The following is a 21,981-nucleotide window of genomic DNA, read 5'->3' on the forward strand; positions in this document are numbered from 1 at the left end:
CCAGGGCTGCCAGTTTGGGTTTTTATGCCTTTCCAGCATAATTTTTGCTTCATAAATATTTATCTCATCCTGTAACATACTGGTAATTGGTAGAATAAGACTCCCTGTCTTTTTTTTTCTTTTTTTTTTTTTGCATTATACTTGTTATTGCTGGTGCAGGTATATTTAATAAAAAATAATTATTCCTCTTCAAAATATTTACAAAAATACTTCAAAACATTTTTAGAAGCAATACAATTGATCATGAAGCTAACTGCTAACTGCAGGCAGTAATTACACTATGGCACAGGTATAATGAACCAAATTGTCACAAGGCCACATGAACACCACTATCTTGCACAAGAGTGGGTGGGAGCACATCATGAAACAATCTCCTGATAGTGCTTTGTTTATCTTTTAGCTTAGGCAGTAGGATCTACAGGTCTCAGGTTAAGTGTTCTCAAATTAAGTGTCTGTATTGAATACATACAATTGTTAACAATTCCAGGTCCTCTGAACCCTTACATATGATTTTTTTATCTCCTGAATGAAGAGCATGTTAGATTTACATTTCACTGTGAAACCCAGACATGTTAGAAAGATGAGTGGTGAAAAGCAGGAGTTACAAAACAATTTGTATTACTGCCCTACCTTGTAGACATGAACATTTTTCATAGAATCATGCAGTGGGTTGGGTTGGAAGGGCTGTTCAGGATCAGTCAGTTACCACCTGGCCATGGGCAGGAGAACCTTCCTCTAGATCAAGTTGCTCAAAGTTCCATTCAGCTTCCAGTCAAGGGGCAGACACAACTTCCCTGGGCAACCTGTTCCTGTGTCTCACCACCCTCACAGTCAAGGATTTCTTCCTAATAGCAATATCAACCTACTCTCTTTCAGTATGAAGCCATTCCCTTGTCCTACCACTACATGCCCTGGTCTAAAGTCCTTCTCCATCTCTCTTGTAGCCCTTTTAGGCACTGGGATGTTCTATAAGTTTTCCCTGTGGGCTTCTTTTCCCCAGACTGAAAAATTTCTAATTTCTCTTCCTGTCTTCATAGGAGAAGTGCCCCAGCTCTCTGATCATCTTCATGACTCTCCTCTAGATTTTCTCCAACAGGTCAATGTCCTACTTATTGCTGGGAATCCCTGAGCTGAACAAGTGATACTCTCCAGCTCCACAGTAACCCATTAGACTCATCTAATAATGGAAAGTTATATTTTATATTCTTAATGTTGTTTCTTCCAAATATCATGATGATTTTTTAAATTTATTCTTTATTAAACAATAGTGGAGAAGACAAATATTCAGAAGAAAAATATTTATATGGAAATAAGACCCATATTATGACAAAAAGCTTTGTACTATCTTCTGGTGTATTGGCTTCCATAAATTTCAGTTAGTTTGCAAGGAAGGCCAGAGTCAGAGCTAAAGAGCAGGAGAGAGGCAGACACAACACTGATTTCATAATAACATAATATTAAGCTTTCCTTGTTTTATTGGGATAGAAAATGATCACAAAACAGCTCCTACAATTCAAATTTGTTCTAAAATATCAGAATGGCACCATCTGACTTTAATGCTTATTGTGCTGTGTTTCTCTGGAACAGCTTTGACTTATCTGCTATTAAATCTTCATTAAATTCTTCTGTACTGTTTTTTTTTCCTATTGATTTAGATGTCTCTTTTTCCATTTTGTTCCTTTTTTTGAGCTGTTTTGAAAATCTCTAGACAAATTCAGTAAAATACACATCTGTGAGGAGTACTCATGGCAGCTAATGGCACAGAAAATATCAGAAAGAAGGCTTTTGTGCCTTTTATTGTTCAGCTTTCTATGACTAAATCACTGCAGACACCAAGATGAATAAGAGCCACAAGGTCATATTTTCTGGTCAAAACAAGGGATGCACCTTGTCATAGGATGACAAGACTCCAGTACTAAACAGAACAAGCAGGATAAAACTTCCTTTCAGTAGGTGGGAGAAATAGTCACCTCCTGAAAATCAAACCCCTTGGAATAGGCTTGTAGATGGGAAGTTGAATACCGGTGATATTGTTACCCTTTGCCCAACCTGGCAATGAAACTAGAGACAATTTTAGTAAGGAGGTAATATAAAAGGGGATCTTTAATGAAGGCCTTCAGGGACAATTATGGAAAGATGTTCACAAAAGCCCTCTCCTACAGGGATAAGTACACATTTATAGGTTTTAGGAAATTAGCATAATTGATAAAAAGCATCAATTAGGAGGACAAAGGGTGATGCCATTCCCCCCCAGGTCAAACCCCTTCTCTGGAGCCCCCCCTTCAGCACTGGCTGTACTTTGTCCATGAGAATGGATCTCGACAAGTTGTTCTTGGCCTTGGTTCCCAGGAAGATCCAAGAGAGCACAGAACCTTCTACCTCCTGGGGCTTGGAGATCTGGAATTTGTTTTGTCTTTCTGCTCATGGAAAAGTACTGGGAAAACTAGCTACTTATACAATAGGTGACAGAGTTACAAATATATGTGTGAAGAATACAGAGAACATATAAAAGAAAAAGGCAAAACCCAAATGGCATCAATATGAAAAACCATTAGCCTATTTAAAAATGTTAATCCAAATATTCTATTTTACCTTAAATTACCTCAGTAATGGCATCAGTAACTTATCTCTGTTTATCTTGGAAGTGGTACTGCGTGGTACTGCTTATGGTAATATGATTTAAAACCATTACCTGGACTACAGAGTCCCTCTATTAATTAAGCATCTTGTAAGGACATTAATTTTAGAGTCTTCCTACAGTCCTTTTAGGGCACTAAGGGAAGTTTCTTAGTACATTAAAGGTTCTGATCCTGAATGAGAAACTCAGAGCAGAGGCACTAACTTGAAGAATTTGGAGCTTGGAGTTCTTTATTAAGCCAAGACGAATGTGTGACAGCCCAGCTGGTAGAAGTCTCATTACTATAGGAAGCTGAAACTATTTCATTCCCCTTACTCATTCCATCTCTGTCCACTTCCCTGATGCATCAGCAAGGGTCACTAGTTGGTGGCAGCTCTGAAAAAAGCTTTTTTTCTTTTTAGACACCTCTCTTTAGCAAAGAGCTGAGAGCACAGGAGACACAGGCCACCAAAATCCTGTCAGTTTTATTCACTATTGACCAGCACAACATTTGAACAACCTGGTTTGGAGATCAAAGTACCTCACAGGAGTTTTATCCTCAGTGAATCCAAAATCCATCTACTAGGAAGGAGGTTTCCTTCTCACTAAATTCTTCCAAGGAAAGCTCCCATGCCTGAAGATCTGATACTGGGATTTCTCCCCTATATGAATTGCACTTCGGGGTCTGACTCCTATCTCTCTGTTATTGACTATAAATCTCATTATTCTGTTTGATCCCATGTGACAAATCTGGATTTGCAAGGAATGGGAGAGAAGGAAGCAGATAATTTTTGTCTTGATTTTACCTTAGATTTCTACTTGACAGAAAAATGTGGAAGTTAGGATTTGATGACAAGAAACAAACACCAGCAGTGAACGTGAAGGCACTACATATAAACTCTGACTTTACAGTCTTTGGATTTCTACTGCAAATGGGTTCAGTAATGGGGGGTTTTGAGAGAAGGTGTAGTAACTATAAATCCTGGTATCCACAGGATCATAAATTCATGTAAATATTTCTTTCCCCCAACAATAAGGAAGAAAAGTCTTTTATTTGATTTAGAAAACAGGTCACCTACTAAATCAGAATATGGAAATGGTTATGAAGACCAATATAAACATTTCATATTCCTTTATTTTTTGGATTAACCAGTATGTTATACTTAGAGCTTGATCATCTAAGTGCTGATGGAACAACATGAAGAAAAAATTTCAGTGGCAACCATGGTTCTTTAGAGAAAAGTACTAAGATGAAAAAAGGTCTGGACAAATGTGAAGCTTTACTTAGAATCTCACAGTTAACAAATTGGTTTCTATCAAGAGGAAAAAAAAGCCTAAAATGTAGTATTTAACCAGAAGTTTACGCAGTTTTTTGGGGTTTTTTTAATTGTTAGTTTATTGTTTGCCCTTTAAAAAAAGGCTCAGTTATTGTGATCATAATTTTAAAATATGAAGCACATTAAGCTATTTTTATAAAGACCATGTGCTCTCTAAAATTAAGATTATTCTTTTATTTTTTAAACTAAATCTGAACTTTATCCTCATACCAATTCACAGAGATTTTAATATTCTCACCACCACCATATATACACAAATACACACACACATATATCTACATATATGTACATCCATATGTATATATATACACACACAAGACTTCATAGTGCTTAACCCTCTTAAAGTGTCCTTTCCAATCCCAGTCCAATCTGCTTTTATTTTAGAGGTTGCAAAGTACTGACAGTTGATTAAATTCTAGCTTTGTGAGAGCTTGATAAAACCTACATACCATGTAAGCTGCTTTAAAAAATTAAAAAATGAAAGCCGAAAAACAAACTAGAGTTCATCAATCTGCAGAGAGCTTCTTAAAGCTATGGGAAACAGAGATTCTTGCAGGGGAAAGTGTGAAAAAAATCCTCAGGAAGTAGAGGTAGAAGGAAACAAATGGTCAGAGAGAACAGGTTTTTTAATGGAAAAAGAGATTAAGCCAGGATTACAGTTTTTCCAAAGATCTCAGGCAGAAGAGACTAAATATGCCAACAGCAGATTTTCTGAAGACTAAGGGCTGTCTTCTTATTTTCTGGCTCTGATACCCATACTAGAAAGACAGAATGTGCCATCATACCTAGAAAACAAAACTATCCTCTTCTCACCTGGACAAATGGTCCTTTCAGGTGCTGAGCTCATCCTTTATGCCAATCAAATGAAACATTATCCAAACTGTTTTGACTTTCCAAATGAGCTTTAATTGGATTTGTGGAATCCCCTATGAGAAACAGCTTACCTGGAATGCTGGTGCTCAGTAAGCCAGTGGCAGGACTTGCAGGGAGGAATTGTCTGTAGGGCACTCTCTTAGGGGACTCTTCTCATTACACCATTTAATGTAGAAAAGTTTTTCTTCTTTCTCCCCACTGATCTGACTCAACCCATAATTAAAATTTGCAGACACCCATCTTTGTCCCACCTTGATGGGAAGCATCCCTGGAAGCCCAGTGGATAAGCTTTGATACCAGCCTGGGTCCTCTGGCCTGAATACTCCTTGAAGACTGGGAGCAGGCAGTGCATGCTCCCCACCTTCCCTCCTGCCTCCAGCCTTCAGCTCCATTTCCTCTGCCAGTGTGTTAGATGCCCAAGAACATTTCCATAAGAATTAAGGAAGATGTTAAGAAGGACCTTTATTTTCACATAAGAGGACCTTCTCCCCATGGAATCAGAAATTGTTTCTGCAGAGAAATGGGCGTGCTTGCTGAGGGCTGTCTTGGAAAGGGATTTAAACAATACAACTAAAAAGACTAATGTGTTGTGGCTTTAGTAACTTCTTGAACTATCTGCACTGAAACAACACAAATGTAGTGCTAAAATTAGAATAATTTTCTCCATTTGGCTTGTCAAGACTTAGAACCTGGAGGATTTGTTTCTGATTTAAGTTCACACCCTCCCAATAGTTTAACACAGCAAGAGCTGAGCAGCCTTGCTGGAGAGCTCTGTGCAAGAGGTAAAACCTGCTACTCTGAGAACAAGAATGAGAACCTCTCCTGAGGATGAATGCAAAAGTCAAACATATATGGACTGTTTTCCCCTCTGATCTCAAACAACTTCTATATCAAATGTTATTAGGTACTCTAAATCTACTAGAAATAATGCAAACAAAATGTTTCAGAGAGGATATATATTGGGTTTTCTGATCATTAGTCCAAATCCCAGGTTATTCATGTTAGTAAGATACAGTTTAACAAATTTCCTTAGCTTGAAAGCAGCCTCCCATCCCTGTTTTTCTATTGCTTTGTCCAGGCTTCATTAGTGTCTTTGGTCTAGAGCAGTCTTGGGTAGGGAGTTGATGTGTGGTCATGACACCAGAGAAATTTCTAATTACTACTAAATGCCTTTGCTGTGAATTGCTGTCCTGCAATGTTGTGATCTTATAACAAGAGAAGGGGTAAAGGCTGGACTGATTTTTATAGTCTTGTAGCTATAATAACTTTAGCTATTTAACTTTTGTGATTTTCCTTGTATATTCCTTTTAAGGCTTCATTTGCAGCTTCAGTTAGTCAAATATTCCTGCACAATTTTTATTGCACAACAATATTCCTGATTTCACTACACAATAATTGTTTTCAGATATGTATAACTTGACATACATATGTGGGGTGCACAAAAAGTCAGCATGACAAAGTTATCTGAGAGACTCTTTATAATTAAATTGCAGTATTTCAGGGTTTAAAATATTATGCAAATTTCAAGTAAAGACTGGAGAAAGAGCAGGTCAGGACATCTGATATATATTGAAAGCAATTCTACATAAAGTCATCATTTCAATATGTGTCTGGACTTAATATGTCATTCATTTAAAACTTGGGGATTTTTTATCCTGAGAAATAGAAATGAAAAAGAAATTTAGTGCAGGTTTCTGCTCTTCATTAAGGAAATTTCACAGCATTTTCACAATGAGGAAAATTATATAGTCATTGGTTTTGAAAGGTTTTCAGTTGCTAATTAAGAAAGTGAGTTAGACTATCTATTTTCATTGCCCAGATATGATGAAAGCAGAATTACCTGCTGTGTACTTGCAACAAAATCAAGCAAAAACAAAGACAGTGTCTTTGAAGTGTTCACTAACAAAGTATAGCACTGGTTGTCAACATTTTTGATATCAAATAAAAGTATTAAATCAAAATTTCAAACAGGTGGTAGCAAGTTATGATATTGTTGGAATAAAATGGATTTGTGAAAACTGAGAGCCTCATGTTTTTTTATATTCATAATTGCAATGTTTTGAAAATGAAATCAGAGGACATTTTTGGTGGCCATATTTGGCTGCTTGGTATAAATACATCCCTTAAGAACATGCTGCTAACCACAATTCATTAGAAAATATTTAAATTCATTATTTTATCAATAATGGCTAAACAGAGGCTGTTTTTACCACACATTTGTCTGTGCTGCCTCCTGCAGCTTGCTTCCCTGATACTTTCATCTTTTGATGATAAAGTCTTTCTGGTACTCATCAACTCCTTTAACTATGTCAAGCTCTGAAATGTTTTAGATTTTCACAAAAATTTTGATTTGTTAATGAAAATTAGGAAATAATTAGACACAGATGTTCCCTCAGTTTTACAAGGTGCTGGGATTTCCAAATGGTGTCACACAGATAATACCATACAGGTAAGTGCATAAACATCATTAGCAATGACTGCTGGAGTAATTCTCCTTTGTAGCCACACTGCTGCTCATTTTCATAATAGAGTAATTAGAGTTAGGAAATTCATTGCAATTGAAAATGCTAATATGTACTTCTAACTACCCCAGGTGTTTAAAAACAAAGGGTAACAATAGAAAATCAGATCCTTGACGATCTGAAAATACAACTGAAAATCCTGACTTTCTGAAACACTTCAGAAAATTTTGTCTACAAGTCTTGTGGAGAGTAAATGGGGATGGGGGAGGAAGAATGAAAAAAGATATAGGAGCTTTATTGTATGTAGACCTTTGGAAATAAACACTGGAAACTGAGTCACTTCAAAACTGGTGTCAGGTTGTTCTGGATCAGCCAAATTCCATAAAGTCTTTTGCATCACCCAGGTCTGCACTGCATTCTCCTCCTTCCTGTACAGTCACTGAATGAACTGCAATTGGTGTAAAAGCTGAACTTGCACCTGAAGCTATTTTCAGTGGAAAATGAGCCAATGGAGCTAATTCAGATTTACAGAGGCCATAGGCCCAGACATTTCTGAACAACACAATGGCTGTGACTGTCAAACCGAAAACTTCACAGAAAAAATGAAATAGCTCAAGGAATTATTGAACCCTGAAAACCCACAAAGGGAGACACTGCTGGAAGGTAATGGCATCTGGGAAACACATAACATCCAAATTTCAGGTTAGAGTAAGTTGAAGAACAACAAAAATGTTTATTCATCCCTAGTGGGATTTTGGTGATTTCACCTCCTATTTTCATCACTCCTAATGCAATGGTTGCAAGTGAATAAATGAAGCTGCTTTCACTGAAAAAAAAATCAGCTCATATACATGAAATGTATCTGGAAATACAGAAAATCTCTTGTTTTTCACCAGCAGCAGAAGCTGATACAGTAAAAAGTTTATATTTGTATTCCAGAAAATCTACATATATTCATTAGAGGATCCTTAAAAACCTCTGACAATGAGAGATCCTTCCTTGTCACTATTATTGTTTCCTTGTAAACCTCCACATTTCTAGTGGCACCTCTTACTTTTCTCTAAAACAGATTATAAAATGTTTGTCTCACAATTGAGTGACTTTCCATGACTGGTTCTTTCAGGCATTGCACAATAATGCATAATGTGAGCAGTAGCATTTATCATTATTAGAACGACAGAAGATTAGAGATTATGAATCCAAGGGATATTAAGAAAGTGGAAGGGTCATTTTGGGAGAGCAGAAACCTAATTTCTTGGTTTTAACAATACACAATAATGAATAGAAGTATATCTGAATCATTTCTATAACTTCAATGATTACATAAAATTGGAGCCTTGTTCTGTAATTGTTTATGGACAACCATACCACTCCTTGTTGTAGTTTAAAACTTATGTTGTTTTGTTCTTACTTTAATTTTACTGGTTTTATAATTTAAAAAGTAAAGAAAAAAACAAAAAAAACAGACCTTACAGGATCTTTCTGGCGAGCTGTCCCACTTCACATGACATGCCATACATACAACATGTCAATAAATTTAAATTTTCTATTGCTTTCAGTTGAAGAAGCAGAAGATGTGTGAAGACAAAAGAAGCTTCAAGAGATTTAAATTAAGTCATCCACTACTATAAAAAGTAGCAGGACCACCACTGAAAGCAGCAAAACATTCTCCTTGCTGTAAGTACCCTTTATTTTAAACAGTTTATGGCAAGTGAAAGGAAAATAAAATTAAGCAGAATAAACTTGGAATTCCTGGAAGAATTACACAAATAATTACTCCTCAATTTTCCCTGCAAATTATTGTTCATCAACAATATTTCTAGAAATTTTTAGAAGACACATCACAACTATCACCCTGCACACTCTTTTTCCACCTTTTTCCCCCCTTCAAAGGAAATTAAAGTAATGGAAATAATTTAGTAAACTTTAATCCTTACTTTTTAAAAGTTAATGTGCATTAACAGGAAATAGGTTTTTTTACATAAATCTGAAGTACAGATACCATTTGTCATGCAATATTTTTCCTCAAGAGAGAAAAGTGCTAGCAGTCACTTAATTACTGCCTACATACTAAGTGAGCATGAGCAAGCTGCTACAAAAAATGGTCACCTAAGATGTGACTTTGTCCGTCTTCTTAAAACAGAAAGGTTTAAAAATTGCTTAAATGAGATGCTACTCCAGAAACAAATGGAAAAATAGAATGCTGAGGGAAACAGTCTCTCAACTCCTCAAGATGTTCCAGTATTGGAATATTTGTTTAATGTTGCTGTTCCAAATACAAATGAAAAGCTGAAATGTTTATTAAATATTTTCATATATAGTGGCATCCATAATAACAAATTTACAAAGTTGCAAGAAAATGAATCAGAAATATTTCAAAATGTTTTCTTTTTATATAGTAACTTAATATTTAAAAAATTTGAGCTAGTTTATTATAAATTAAGTTTCAGAAGAGATCATTAATTTGGTGTCCTTTTGTCTGTATTTTTCTCCTGTGGGCATTTTCCTTGGCCCAAGGACACTTCCCCTTATGCATTTGCAGTCATGTGATGCCTGTGACACATCACTTTGTTTGGTTATAGGTGAATCTCAGCTGCATTGAGGTAACACTCCAGGAAGTTCTGCCCTCAGGGAACAACACAGCCCTGAAACCTTGCAAAGCACAGGGCCAAGACAAAATTCGCAGTTCAACCTGACTTAACAAAAACAAATATTTCTGATCCAACCACTACTTCCCCCTTCTCAAAAAAAAAGAAAATCTGCCCACCCAAATGGAAACTCTGTTTTCATTTTCCTAGTAGATAATAAAAGTTCAGCAAAATTGGATTTCTCAAAATATTTTTCTTTTTACTACCTTCATTTTACATGAGAGGATAAAATAATTCTAATGGGAAAACCTCAGAATAATATGGAACAAGGAACCATTTCGTTAGTGATACAAAGTTTTTTACAATGAACTCTAGAAAACTATGGTCAAAGTAAAGCTTAAAAACTGATGGTTTATGAAAAATAAGGCAAGAAGGAACAGGAAAAAAACCCAAATACCCCAAAATCCACAAAAGGCATGAAAATATGATCCTGCAGTCAAAAAAAGAACAGAGCATCCCAGATAATATCCCTCAAAGTCTTTTCAGTTAGCAATGGCTGCAGAGATGTTCTGGCAGAGATACCTGGCATTACTCAACACAGTCATGTGTTCTGAGTCATTAAAGTCCAGAATGGGACATCTTCCTAGAACTCTGTATAAGAGCATGACTTTCAGGGGGCAAATTAAATAAATTTAAGAAGCCATATACATATTTATACAGCAGGGCAAAATGAAAGGCTAAATTCATCTTAGAAGGACACAGCAATGCAACATATGTGATATGGGTGCTGCTCCCTTGGTGCAAAATAATAAGCAGCAGACTTCTTTTTCTTCAATACTTATTTTGGATCACAAAAGATGATTACCTAAGATCAACCATACCAGTTCAGATCAAAAGTGCACCTGACCCAGTTTGCTATTGCACACAGTGGCCAAAGGTTGATTTTTCAAGAAGAGTTTAAGAGCAGAGAAACAGAACAGTGATACTTTGCTGCAGCTGAAAAAAACCATCTATGAGCCTGAAGGGATGCTTTAGTATTTTCTCTGCCTAGATGGACTTCACTTCCATGAACTTGCTTAGTTTTGAAAGATTCACAGAAGTAGTTGGATTGGAAGGGACCACAGTGTGTCATCTGGTCTAGCCTCTCTGCTCAGGAAGAGCAATCCCAGAGCCCATGGCACAGGATTGCATCCAGATAGTTCTGGAGTATCTTTCATTTGGCTAATGCAATTTTTAATATCTACAACACTCTGAAACATGAAGTTCCCCAGCTTAACCCCTCTTGCGTAAAGAAGAATTTTTAAACACCTGCCAGGTGCTCTTTCATTTGATGGCCTCTTCTGTGGGAAAGGATGATGAGCAGCCACTCTATTCATCCTGTTTCCTGGGGAAATCTTTTAGATGCCACATCAACTCGATTCACACCAGCACAGCAACAGCATAAAACTCACTTAACCTGCACAAATCAGGTGCTATCACACTGGAGCCAATAAGGCTACAAAAGCCTGGTCTTGTCCAACTATCAACACCAGTTAATAGAAAACCAGGAATGTTTTTCCTGGTGACCATACCTGTCGCTGGTTTTCTGTCTCTAGTCTCAGCCTGGCTTCCACGCATCTCCGGGTCTCCAGGAAGGCTTGGCGCTGTGCTCTGTCTGATAGGTAGCTAATGAAGATTCCTGCAGTGTTCATACACATAAATAACACTGCCTGAGCTGCAATCTGCAATGAACAACAAACCTTCATTAGACAGCAGAAGCAAAAATATCTGTTCAAAAAAATGAAAAAGATAAAGGCAGCTTTGTAGGCTGCAAAAATAGCAGTTAGGAAAGTTTGCATAAAAGAATGTCTCGGATCTTAAGTAGGGACATCAACTTTGTAAATTGTCTCTGCCTTGAGGATGAGATATGCAGTATTTGGGGGCATTAAACTCTGGTTGAACCACATATTATGTTTCCAAAAATTGACTCACAGAGCTCTAGCCAGGACTGATTACAAATGTAATTAACAATTTGTTTTTGCACTGCCTCTTCTGCAAGAGAAACTTTGAGATTTGCTCCATGACTTTAGTTTGGGAAGCAAGCCATAATAAGGAAAACAAAGAATATCAGTTAGCTATGAATTAATATCAGTGATAATCGTTATTGTATTATTAATATCAGTGACAATATTTATTGTATTATTATCAACCAAATAAAATACATTCATTTTCAGCTGATGCTGGAGCACAAATTTACACAATCTGAATTCTGAACCATTCAACAGAGGAAGCTGAAAGGATAAGCAGATTCTTGCACAGCCAGTGCCTGTGTACACAGACTTTTTCTTTGCTGAAGTCTACGCAAGAGCTGAACTGGTTTTCCTTGTAGAAGCTGCGTCACAGCTTCTTCCTTTTCCATATGAACTCAAGAGAGCCAAATGGGAGTGGATCCTTGGGCAGTGTAAATTTCAGGGGATTACTTATCTGTCATTGACCTTTCTTTGTGCTCTGCATGTTTGTAAGGAAGGGCACATCAACACCATTGTAGTGAGGATTGGTTGGGAAAGTGAGTAAGAAACTGGCAGCATTTGACTGCAGCAGAGAGAGGAAAAATTTCTGCAGCCTCAGTACCTTTGTCCTTCTACAGCCTCAGTACCTTTATCCAATATCTCATCCTTGTAATTAGTTGAGATTTCAAAGGCTTTGATAGCTATGGGTGATACATACAGGATCATAACAACACCAGAATCACCTCAGCAAGGCACATCAAGTGTTCATTGTTCAAGATATTCTCTCTGGTGGTGGAAAATGTGATGCTTTGTCAACAGTCTTGAACACTCCAGCAATCTGTGATTGTAGAACATTTTGGGATAGACATTGTATTTTCTTACTGTCCTCTAATAATCAGTTTTCCTAAAATTCAAGTGTTGTTTGTCCTATTAGAGGCCTCCCTGATCTCATTGTGATGCTTTGACTCAGATCTGCAGGTCTCATTCTCCACAGTCATGTGGGTTTGAAAGTGAGATCTGATATCAGACCAAAAGCATCTGGGAAAAACTTCACCTTTTTATATTCCCGTATTTCTGAATCTGGAATATTGTTCTACTATAGTACAGGGAATTAATTTGCAATTTATGTGCCATGATTAAATAATAATGCATATCCTGGCTCCAGAAGAAGTTTTGTTTAACCTTTTCCAGTGGTAGATGTCTAGACAAGGCTTGTGAGAAGTAGGGCATGATTAGCATGATCCGTGCATCTCCCTGTCTTCCAGGATTCTCTGAGCTGGAGGTGGCATACTCAGTGCACCTGCACAACTTTTCCTGATGCCTTTATTAAGTTAATAGTACATTTGGCTCCTATGTCACTCAATAATAAAGATTTTTAACAATTTAATTAGGTCTTTTGTGATAAAACTGTTTTCTTTTGTTTCCTCTAATTCACAGTTTTATAATTTCTTTGAGTGCTGCATCATGTTTATGAACAGTGAGTAACCATTTCAAATTAATTAGCTGGTCGCTGTTCCTGATTTTTGACTTAAAACATAACCCCTTACTTTTACTTTTTAAAAGGGGGGAATTTGAGGCTCTTTAGTCACTCTGCATGTATCACTATTCTCTCTTTGCACTTTCTGCCTTTTTACTGTTATCTACCATATCCTGTTTTACTGGAGACGTGTTACCCTGGGCCAGCCAGCTTCCCCCAGACACTCTCTGCCTTTGCTCCAAGATAAATCAGGGAAGGCAGTAATTTACCTATGAAATAACTCCTGGTGCAAGCTACTAAGAGGAGTATGATGAGCTGACGTGAGATTGAGAATCTCAATCAGAACTAGTTCAGAACTGAATTGTTCAGCCGGACAACTGAAATCAGCTGTGGGAGGTTGAGGAGTCAACTTTTCAAACCTTTTTGACTGACTTTTAACTTTGACCTGGACTGTATTTTCACATATACTAGGAAGGTTAGAGTAGAGGGTGAAAAAAAAGAAAATCTCTCCAGAACATTTGAAAAGTGAATTTCATCAGTGAAAGCAGTGAATAGGTGGCCATCTTCGCTTGCAAATTCATTTGCAATTTCCTCATGAGCCCAGTTCAGTCACCCATCTCTGCTAGTGCTCAGGACTTGTTCCACTCCCTTCAGCAAATCTCCTTAGAGCAAATGCACTAGAACTTGTCTTTCAATTAGATTTCATGGGTACATAATTTCATTTGGACAAAGGGAATAATGGAAAACATGTTACAGGTAAAACAGCTGCTTATGCAGGGGCAGAATTGGCTTTCCTGACACATGGTAGTCTGATTGAAATCACTCCACGGAGTAAAGCACTATGACTTGCCAGGCATACTAATCTGGGGCTCTTGTTAATAAAAGAACTAAATGACATATAAGACTTGAGTCTTTCACTGCTGTTCCTTTTTTCTAGAGCTTACTGGGGCCAATTTCAGAAGTCTTGGAGGATTTTCTACAGCCTATCAAGGCTACAAGCCAGGACAGACCCTGTTTTAGACTCTGTTTTTGAAGATGAACAGAGTTTCATATCTTTTTGACTGACCTGAAAATAATCAATGCTCACACAGTAGGGAAGCTGAGGTATAATGTGAAAAAAAAAAATACTTTCACAACATTTATAAGTTTATTTGTACCTTTCACAGCATTAAATAACGAAGAGTAGCAGCACAGCAAGTGATCTTAAAAAGCCATAAGTGATGTATTTTGATTTTTAATGGGGCTCTGAGGAGGTGTGCTTCTTGAATATTTAAAAAATGCAAAGAAGGTACCCTTCACCACACTGCTTGGGGTTATGTCTGTAACAGACACAGTGTAACACCACTGTCCCTGCTGAACCTGCAGTTACACATAATCACATAATCGGATAAACAGAGCTAAAGGAAGTTACTTGAAAAGATCACTGAGGCAGTAGAATCACAGAATCACAGAGTCATCAAGGTTGGAAGAGACCTTCAGGGTAAGCCATTCCAAGCATCAACCCAGCAGCACCATAATCACCCTTAAATAACATCCAAGGTTCCACATCTAGACGCCTCTTGATTCATTTCAGACTCCACTGCCTCCTAGGTCAACTTATTCCAGTGCCTTACTACTCTCTCAGAGAGAATTTTGTTTCTAACATCTAATCCTGGCACAATCTAATTTAAGACCATTTCCCCTTGTCCTTTCACTTGAGACATGGCAGAAGAGACTGACACCCACCTCACTAAAATCTCCTCTCATGCAGTTGTAGAGATCAATGAGGTCTCCCTGAGTGTCCTCTTCTCCAGATGAAACAACCCCTGTTCTCTCAGCCACAGGACACGTTTTCCAGACCCTTCACCAGTTTTATTGCTCTCCTTTGGACATGCCCCAGCACTTCAATGTCCCTTTGGAAGTGAGGTGCCCAAGAAGAAGCAGCCATTAAAATTCTTACTCCAAAACTCTGCTCTTCATTTCTCATAGGAGATGATTAAGAGCTTAGTTCACATAGAAATCACTTGTCAAATAAATGGTCACTTATGAAGTGTCCTCCATAAAGGCACCTCAGAACCCTTTGAAAATCATTATGAAAACTAGCAAAAATGAAAAGATATGAAAGGAGATGATGCAAGTCAGACAAGTAAGCCTAGTTTAAATTTGACAGAATTGAAATAACATCATTTTTTAAATGATTGAAATAACATCATTTTTATCTGCCACTCATATAAAAAAAGTCTTTGCCAAGATAGATGAAACCAATGAAACTTTTTGAGTTGATTTGGGAAACACCAGGTTTCAAAGAAACAACTGAAAACACCGGACATGGCTCATCAGGAAGAAGTGATAATCAAAGCAAATACAATATAGTAATGCAAGAGAACAGGAGAGGGAAAATTCATTGAAAATATGGTAAAGTAACTCCTGTGTCTGTTGTGAAGTGGTAGGTAATGAGCTACAGACAGTTTTCAAGGCAGAGTTGAATCTAGGTCAGGAAGCAGGAAGGTCAGAAGGGTAAAGGTGAGATACTGGGATAAGCACAACAATTCTTAGGCATTTCTGCTATTAAGAGCATCTAATTGAGTTGGCCTTCCTTAGGAGTTTACACAGAATCCTGTGAGCTTATGAATAACTGGAAGCAAGTGAAAGAAGGTTTGGAAAATGTCAGAAGTTTCAAGACTTCAAAAATCATAACTGAACTGTGTTTTAGGTTTACCACAATTTCCTTTTTTGAAATATGCAGTTAATTTAGAGCCATAGGGCCAGACATTAACAGATGTTTATTGAGTGTATAGTGATTGACTGAGTTCAGCACCTCCAAAGAACACATAACCTGAGGAAAAGTGAATATTTATGAGCATTCAACAAACCAAATGGATTGGAAATATGTTGATTGATGGACAGCCCTAAAAGATTCTAACTGATGTAACTTCATCATGAAATTGAGACAACAACAGCATATATCCACATGGAAAGCACAGTAGAGACAGAGGAAAGCTGAAATTACTCTGAAATCCAGGACAGCAAACTTGTGTGTTACAACCTCAAGTGCAGAAATACACTCCAGAATGTTTAGCAGAAATAAACCTATTATTAACCTCTTCAGCAAGCAATTCTTTTCTGCTGTGTAGAAACAGAGCAGTGTCGGGGCTGATGTCACCCAAACACATGTGAGATGTAAACAAGTGGCTTTCAATGTAATCTCCAGCTAGTCATTCTCAGGGCTTTAGAAACAGATTAGAGTATTTCTTGTCTGTTTTGGAAAAACAGGGAAAGTAAACCTGTGCTCCTTAGAGAGTGTTTTCAGCATGTGCCACATAAAGAATTGGTTGCTATGGTAATTATTATTGGATAATTAAGTTTGGAGAAGCATTTTGATTCTTCATTAGTTTTTTTAACTAAAAATAGAAGTTCACCACAAGGTTGTTTTTTGTAATTAAAATGTCTCAGAAAATGCTCTCTCCCTTCTCGATCACTGTCTTTCTTGGGTGATTTGAGGGAAAATAAATGCTTTCATAAGAACTTATCACCAGGAAAGGACTGAGAGCTGCACAAGAAGACCAAAATGCTCTACTTTCTCTAAAATAGGAACATCTGGCATCACAGACTCTATGGCTCTCTCACTGCTGGGCTGCAGCAAGCCTCTCTCTCCCACTGAGAGTATGATTTTATGAATCAAAGCTCTTGGCAGAGAAACTAGTAAGTACCTGTTTCTCTGTACTGCCTTATGCCCACCTTGATCCCTCAGTACAGCTTCCCCTTTGCCGTGCCAGATCAATTATTTGTGGGACCACACTGTGAACTATATCAGGGAATTTAGCCAACTTAAAAAACAAACATTTGGTGTTGGCCATATCTAGAGCAATCATCTGATTAAGTTCACAGCACAGCCTCCACAGGAAGAGGAAGCATGTGAACATTCATAGCTGGCACTGCTGCCAACTCATTAAATGGAAATCATTGCTGCCTTATTGTTAAATCACCTTGTGAAGAGTGTTCTTATTCCTAAGGTTCACTTATTCTGACTTCTCCTGGGTCTAACTGCTAAATTCCCCTGGCTGTGATAAGAGGCAGTTTTGTTTGGTTTCGTTTGTGGGTGCTTCTTCAGTAACTTTGATTGGAAATCAATCTGGCACACAAAGGTGCCTAAACTGCTGCCTCGACTTTCTGGAAAACTCAGCTGTGCCTGATCCTCTCTACTTTCCAGTGCATAAGTACAGCAGATGTTTAACTCCTACTCGCAGCTGGAGTGAGTGCTACTCTTTAATCTGATCTACATACACGTACTTTACTGAAAGACAGAAATACACCACACCCCTGGGAAGACAGGGATGGAGAATAGCATAATGATTATTTATGGTAAAGTTAGACAAGCACAGACTATGATGGCTTAGAACAGCTTTACCCCACCCACCCTAGATTTGCTACATGTGAAAGAAGCCATTTGTACCAGTGTCACCATCTGATTTCATGTTCAGAACTGAATTTTGTGGTTCAGCTGTGCACAGCTCCCATGGGAACACTGGCTGATTCTTCAAAAACTCTGATCTTATTTATGCCTCTAGGAGAGCTGAGACCTTTTAAGATGCCTGATCTTGCTACTACTAGAGCTGTCATTAGAGAACTTCACTGTGTGCTTAGGAACTGTCTGGCCTTTAAGGTGCATAAAATGTGCAGCCTGCAAGCAGGTTGGCTCTATCAGATCATAGAGTCTACCACAAGAAATTATTATATAACCTTCAATGAAAACAACTGATTTCAGACAAAGTTTTCTCTACCCTTTTGCAGAATATTCTAACATGAATTTTTGTCCTATTAGTAATTTAGAAAACAAAAACCATTTTCTCTCTGAACAATGACGACTTTGCATATAATCAATTGTTCCAGTTCAAGATAGTATTTAAAAATATGTATCTTTAATATTCAGGAGTTTGATTTGTTATTGGAAAAAATAGATGCATCTTCTTTTGCTCTTCCTGCCATTGAATTCAGTATTGATTGTCTGATTAAGTTGCCTATAAATACCTAAAGCCACACAAATTTACTAAGTCAGCTACCAACTATGGCAAAACTTTTGCAACATCGTGTGGTACAAGAGATCTTCCAAGAAAATAATATCAATCATAAAATATCAAAATTATATCATATATCATTTCAGACACATAAGGACTGACATAACTGAGGGATGTAGAGGCAGTCAAGCAAATACAAAACCCTGCTAGTGCCATTGAGCAGCCCCAAAGTTTCAACATATCTCCTCCTAGTCCCCTTGAGTTTGTCTAAAATTTAGAGTTCAGGAATAATTTTAATAATAAAATAAATCTATTCTGGGACTTTGGATCTTTTTTTGGTACTTTTCTTTTTATAGATGTTAAAGAGACTAGACATGACTGGGACAATGTCAGTGGCAGGGTCATAGCCCATGCATACAGGGGAATGAACAAAGATAGGAAAATTACTTTCACTTTTTAGAAACTCTTTTCCATGGCTAAAAGGTATTTAGCTGAACACTCTGACACTTACCTAGGAACTGATCCTGAACTATGCAAGGAAATCTGGTGATCACATCTCCAGTTCACTGAGCAGCAGAGCATGCTTTTGTCATCATTTTGTATACAGAATGCTGTCACCTCCAGATATCTAAAATGTTCCCATTTAGAAAAAATAGTCTTGTCTTTTTGATGTGAATAACTTTCTCCATTCAGTGTTTTCTGTGTGTTTGTTAGGTACCTTTTTCCTCTGCTTTGAGACAGTTGTATTGCAGGGCAATTACAAGGAGAAATCTAAAGGCAAATCTTCCAGACATAAATATTTCATTGCCAAAAAACATCACTTTGTTTGGTGTGTTTTATAAGGTAACATAAAGGGCTCAGACAGGAATCTCTTCTCCTCTCTAAATATATGTGACCTTGAAACCAGAGCACATGTACTACAGAAATACTTAAATTACCTGTGCTGTCTAACCAGGAGATCCTGCAACAACACATAAAAAAACCCAGCAAAAAACAAGGCACAGCACAACATCCTGTGCAGTAGAGAACACTGGAAGCAGCCTGTGGCAGTCAGGGAAAAATTAGGAAACAGAGAGATAGTATTTCCCAGTTCATTGCTCAGAGGGGAGTGCAAAGCAGCTGTTTCTCTTCCTGCTCTTCCATATTTCAGATTCATGAAGCTCCATCTAACTCTGAAATCTTCCCTATACTTTTCTATTGCCAGTGACAATAAATTGGGAGGAGCTGTTGTTCCCTCGAAGGCAGAGAGACCCTTCAGATCGACCTGGACATATTAAACATCTGGGCAATCATCAACTGTGTGAAGTTTAACAAAAACAAGTACTGGATTCTGCACCTGGGACAGGGCTGTGGAAAGAGACCTGGGGGTCCTGGTTGATGGCAAATTGAACATGAGTCAGAGGTGCCCTGGTAGCCAAGAATGTCCTGAGGGGCATCAGGCCCAGCATTGTCAGCTGGCAAGGGAGGGGATTGTCCCGCTCTGCTCTGCACTGGGGCAGCCTCACCTCAAGTCCTGTGCTTTGGGCATCAAAGATATTAGAAAGATATAAAGGTATTAGAATATGTTCAAAGGGAGGTCATGAAGATGGTGAAGGACCTAGAGAGGAAGACATACGAGGAGCAGCTGAAGTTACTTGAGGAGACTGAAGGGACATGTCATCACAGTCTGCAGTTTCCTCATGAGGGGAGGCAGAGTTTCAGGCACTGACCTCATTGCTCTCCTGACCAGTGACAACACTCAAGGGAATGGCTTGAAGTTATGTCAGGGGAGGTTCTGGTTGGATATTAGGAAAAGGTTCTTCATCCAGAGGGCTTTTGGACCCTGGGACAGCCTCTCCAGAGAAGTAGCCACAGTGGTCAGCCTCACCACAGTGGTCACTGTGGTCAGCCTCAAACCTGACAGAGCTGAATGAGAATTTGGACAATGTTCTCAGGCACAGAATGTGATTGTTGGAATTGTCCTGTGCAGGGCAAGGAGCTGAACTTCAATCATCCTTGAGGATCCCTTCCAACTCAATATTCTATGCAGAAGCTGTCCACCCTTACAAACTGCATATTTACTGTTCAAAACAAATATCAAAGTAATTATGTTCAAAAAGTAGCCACATCCCATTTAAAGCTGCTTGAGAAATAAATTACTCTAGCTGAAAGTTACAACATCTAAACAAAGATTTAAAACAAATTAATCTGAAATGGGGAAGTATACCCATGACTTCCTGGATATTGAGAATTAGAAATAATGCCTCTGGGTTTTTTTTGAAGCAACCCTTACAAAATATTACATTTTCCCCTTGCATTGCATGCAAGGATATCTGAGTTGTAAATAACTGTCTCCCAGTAGAATTGTACTGTACATTTGAGGACCAAGCATTAAACATCATCTCACTGACAAAAATTCCAGCTGACACTTGGTCTGGAAAAGTCTGAGAGCATCACTGAGTTTAGGATGAGCTTGGAGAACCTAAAAGTAGGATGCCTAAAGTGAAAGTCACTTCTGGAAATTTTCTTCAAATTATTACAATAGTTTTACCTAAGTCCATGTCAGATAGCCAAAGAAGAAAATTCTTAGTGGATCCCTTATCAGATGGTGCAACCACTTAGGAGTATTGGAGGAAAAACCCCAAACATATCAAAGATGTTTTACAGCAGTGGAAAGAGTTTCACTACATTTTAAGGAGATGTGAATTATGTAGTGTGCGTTTCTGCTAAGTATTTTTGGGGTGTTGTTCTGCACAGCTGTTTTCATTGCTCTGGATAATGGCTCTTATCCAAAGTAAGATGTCAAAGGGTGACCAATAATTATGTTTGTGGGGCTGACAGCTGTTCCTCTTTTCTGGCATATGTCATTTCCCTTTCCATCGAATAAATTATGTTCATGTCCCAGAAATTACCTGCAGGACATACTCCATGGTTCTTCCCACTGGAACCGGCAATTGTCATAATTTGTGTGCAGGTGACCCTGCCTTGGTGCATTCCACAGAGCTCTAACAACAAGAGAAGCTTTTTGTTATTCTTCCTAGTTATGGTAGGCCAGGTTGCATGTATTTTCCTCTGGATTACCAAGGTATGTCCATAGGACAAAGAAAGAAGCAAGATTCTGCAAATTGTTTTTCCCTTTTAATATTACAATGGAAAAAAAGTAATAGCAAAATGTAATGATCTGAAATTACTCTTGAACTCTTTATCAAGAAATAGATAACCTTATGAAATCCACTCTAGTCTGTGTCAGAATGAGACTAATACCTATTAAAAAGTGATTTAGTTTAACTGAAATAGTACAGAGAATACTGCTAATGAAAAATACATGAGGGATATCACAGTGTCGAGTGTACTTTTCCAAAACCTGCTTGTATTCTGCTGGGAAGCTCTAATAATTACCTGTGTGTGTTAATCAGTGATACCTGCTGGCAAACAAATTATCCCTTCCAGCTGTTCTTTTTTAAAACTATTGACCTAAAATAATAATTAAAAAAAGAGGCCAAAACAGTGATGGAAACAAATGTCTTTACACTTTATTATTAGCATTTTTTACAGCAGGCCAATCTCAAGGCTAGGTTTTCCCCACTTTTGACCTGTAAGTGGTTGCCATTTTGCATGGGTGTCACTGGTGATGGAGTTTGCCGATTGAATTTACAGCTGATTGAT

General features: G+C 37.9%; 1 protein-coding gene across 2 annotated transcripts in view; it reads right to left on the reverse strand.

Annotated features, from left to right (window-relative positions):
- ADCY8 (adenylate cyclase 8) overlaps nt 1-21,981 on the reverse strand; it is a 117,100-nt gene that overhangs the window by 74,400 nt on the left and 20,719 nt on the right. For both annotated transcript variants that reach the window (XM_071421807.1, XM_071421805.1), the window contains exon 2: nt 11,449-11,598. In XM_071421807.1, the coding sequence (XP_071277908.1) occupies nt 11,449-11,598 (150 nt within the window). The remainder of the gene's footprint in view (nt 1-11,448; nt 11,599-21,981) is intronic.

Source organism: Agelaius tricolor, unplaced genomic scaffold (assembly GCF_023055355.1).
Source record: "Agelaius tricolor isolate 1412-34295 unplaced genomic scaffold, bAgeTri1.0.p SCAF_2, whole genome shotgun sequence".
NCBI lineage: Eukaryota > Metazoa > Chordata > Aves > Passeriformes > Icteridae > Agelaius > Agelaius tricolor.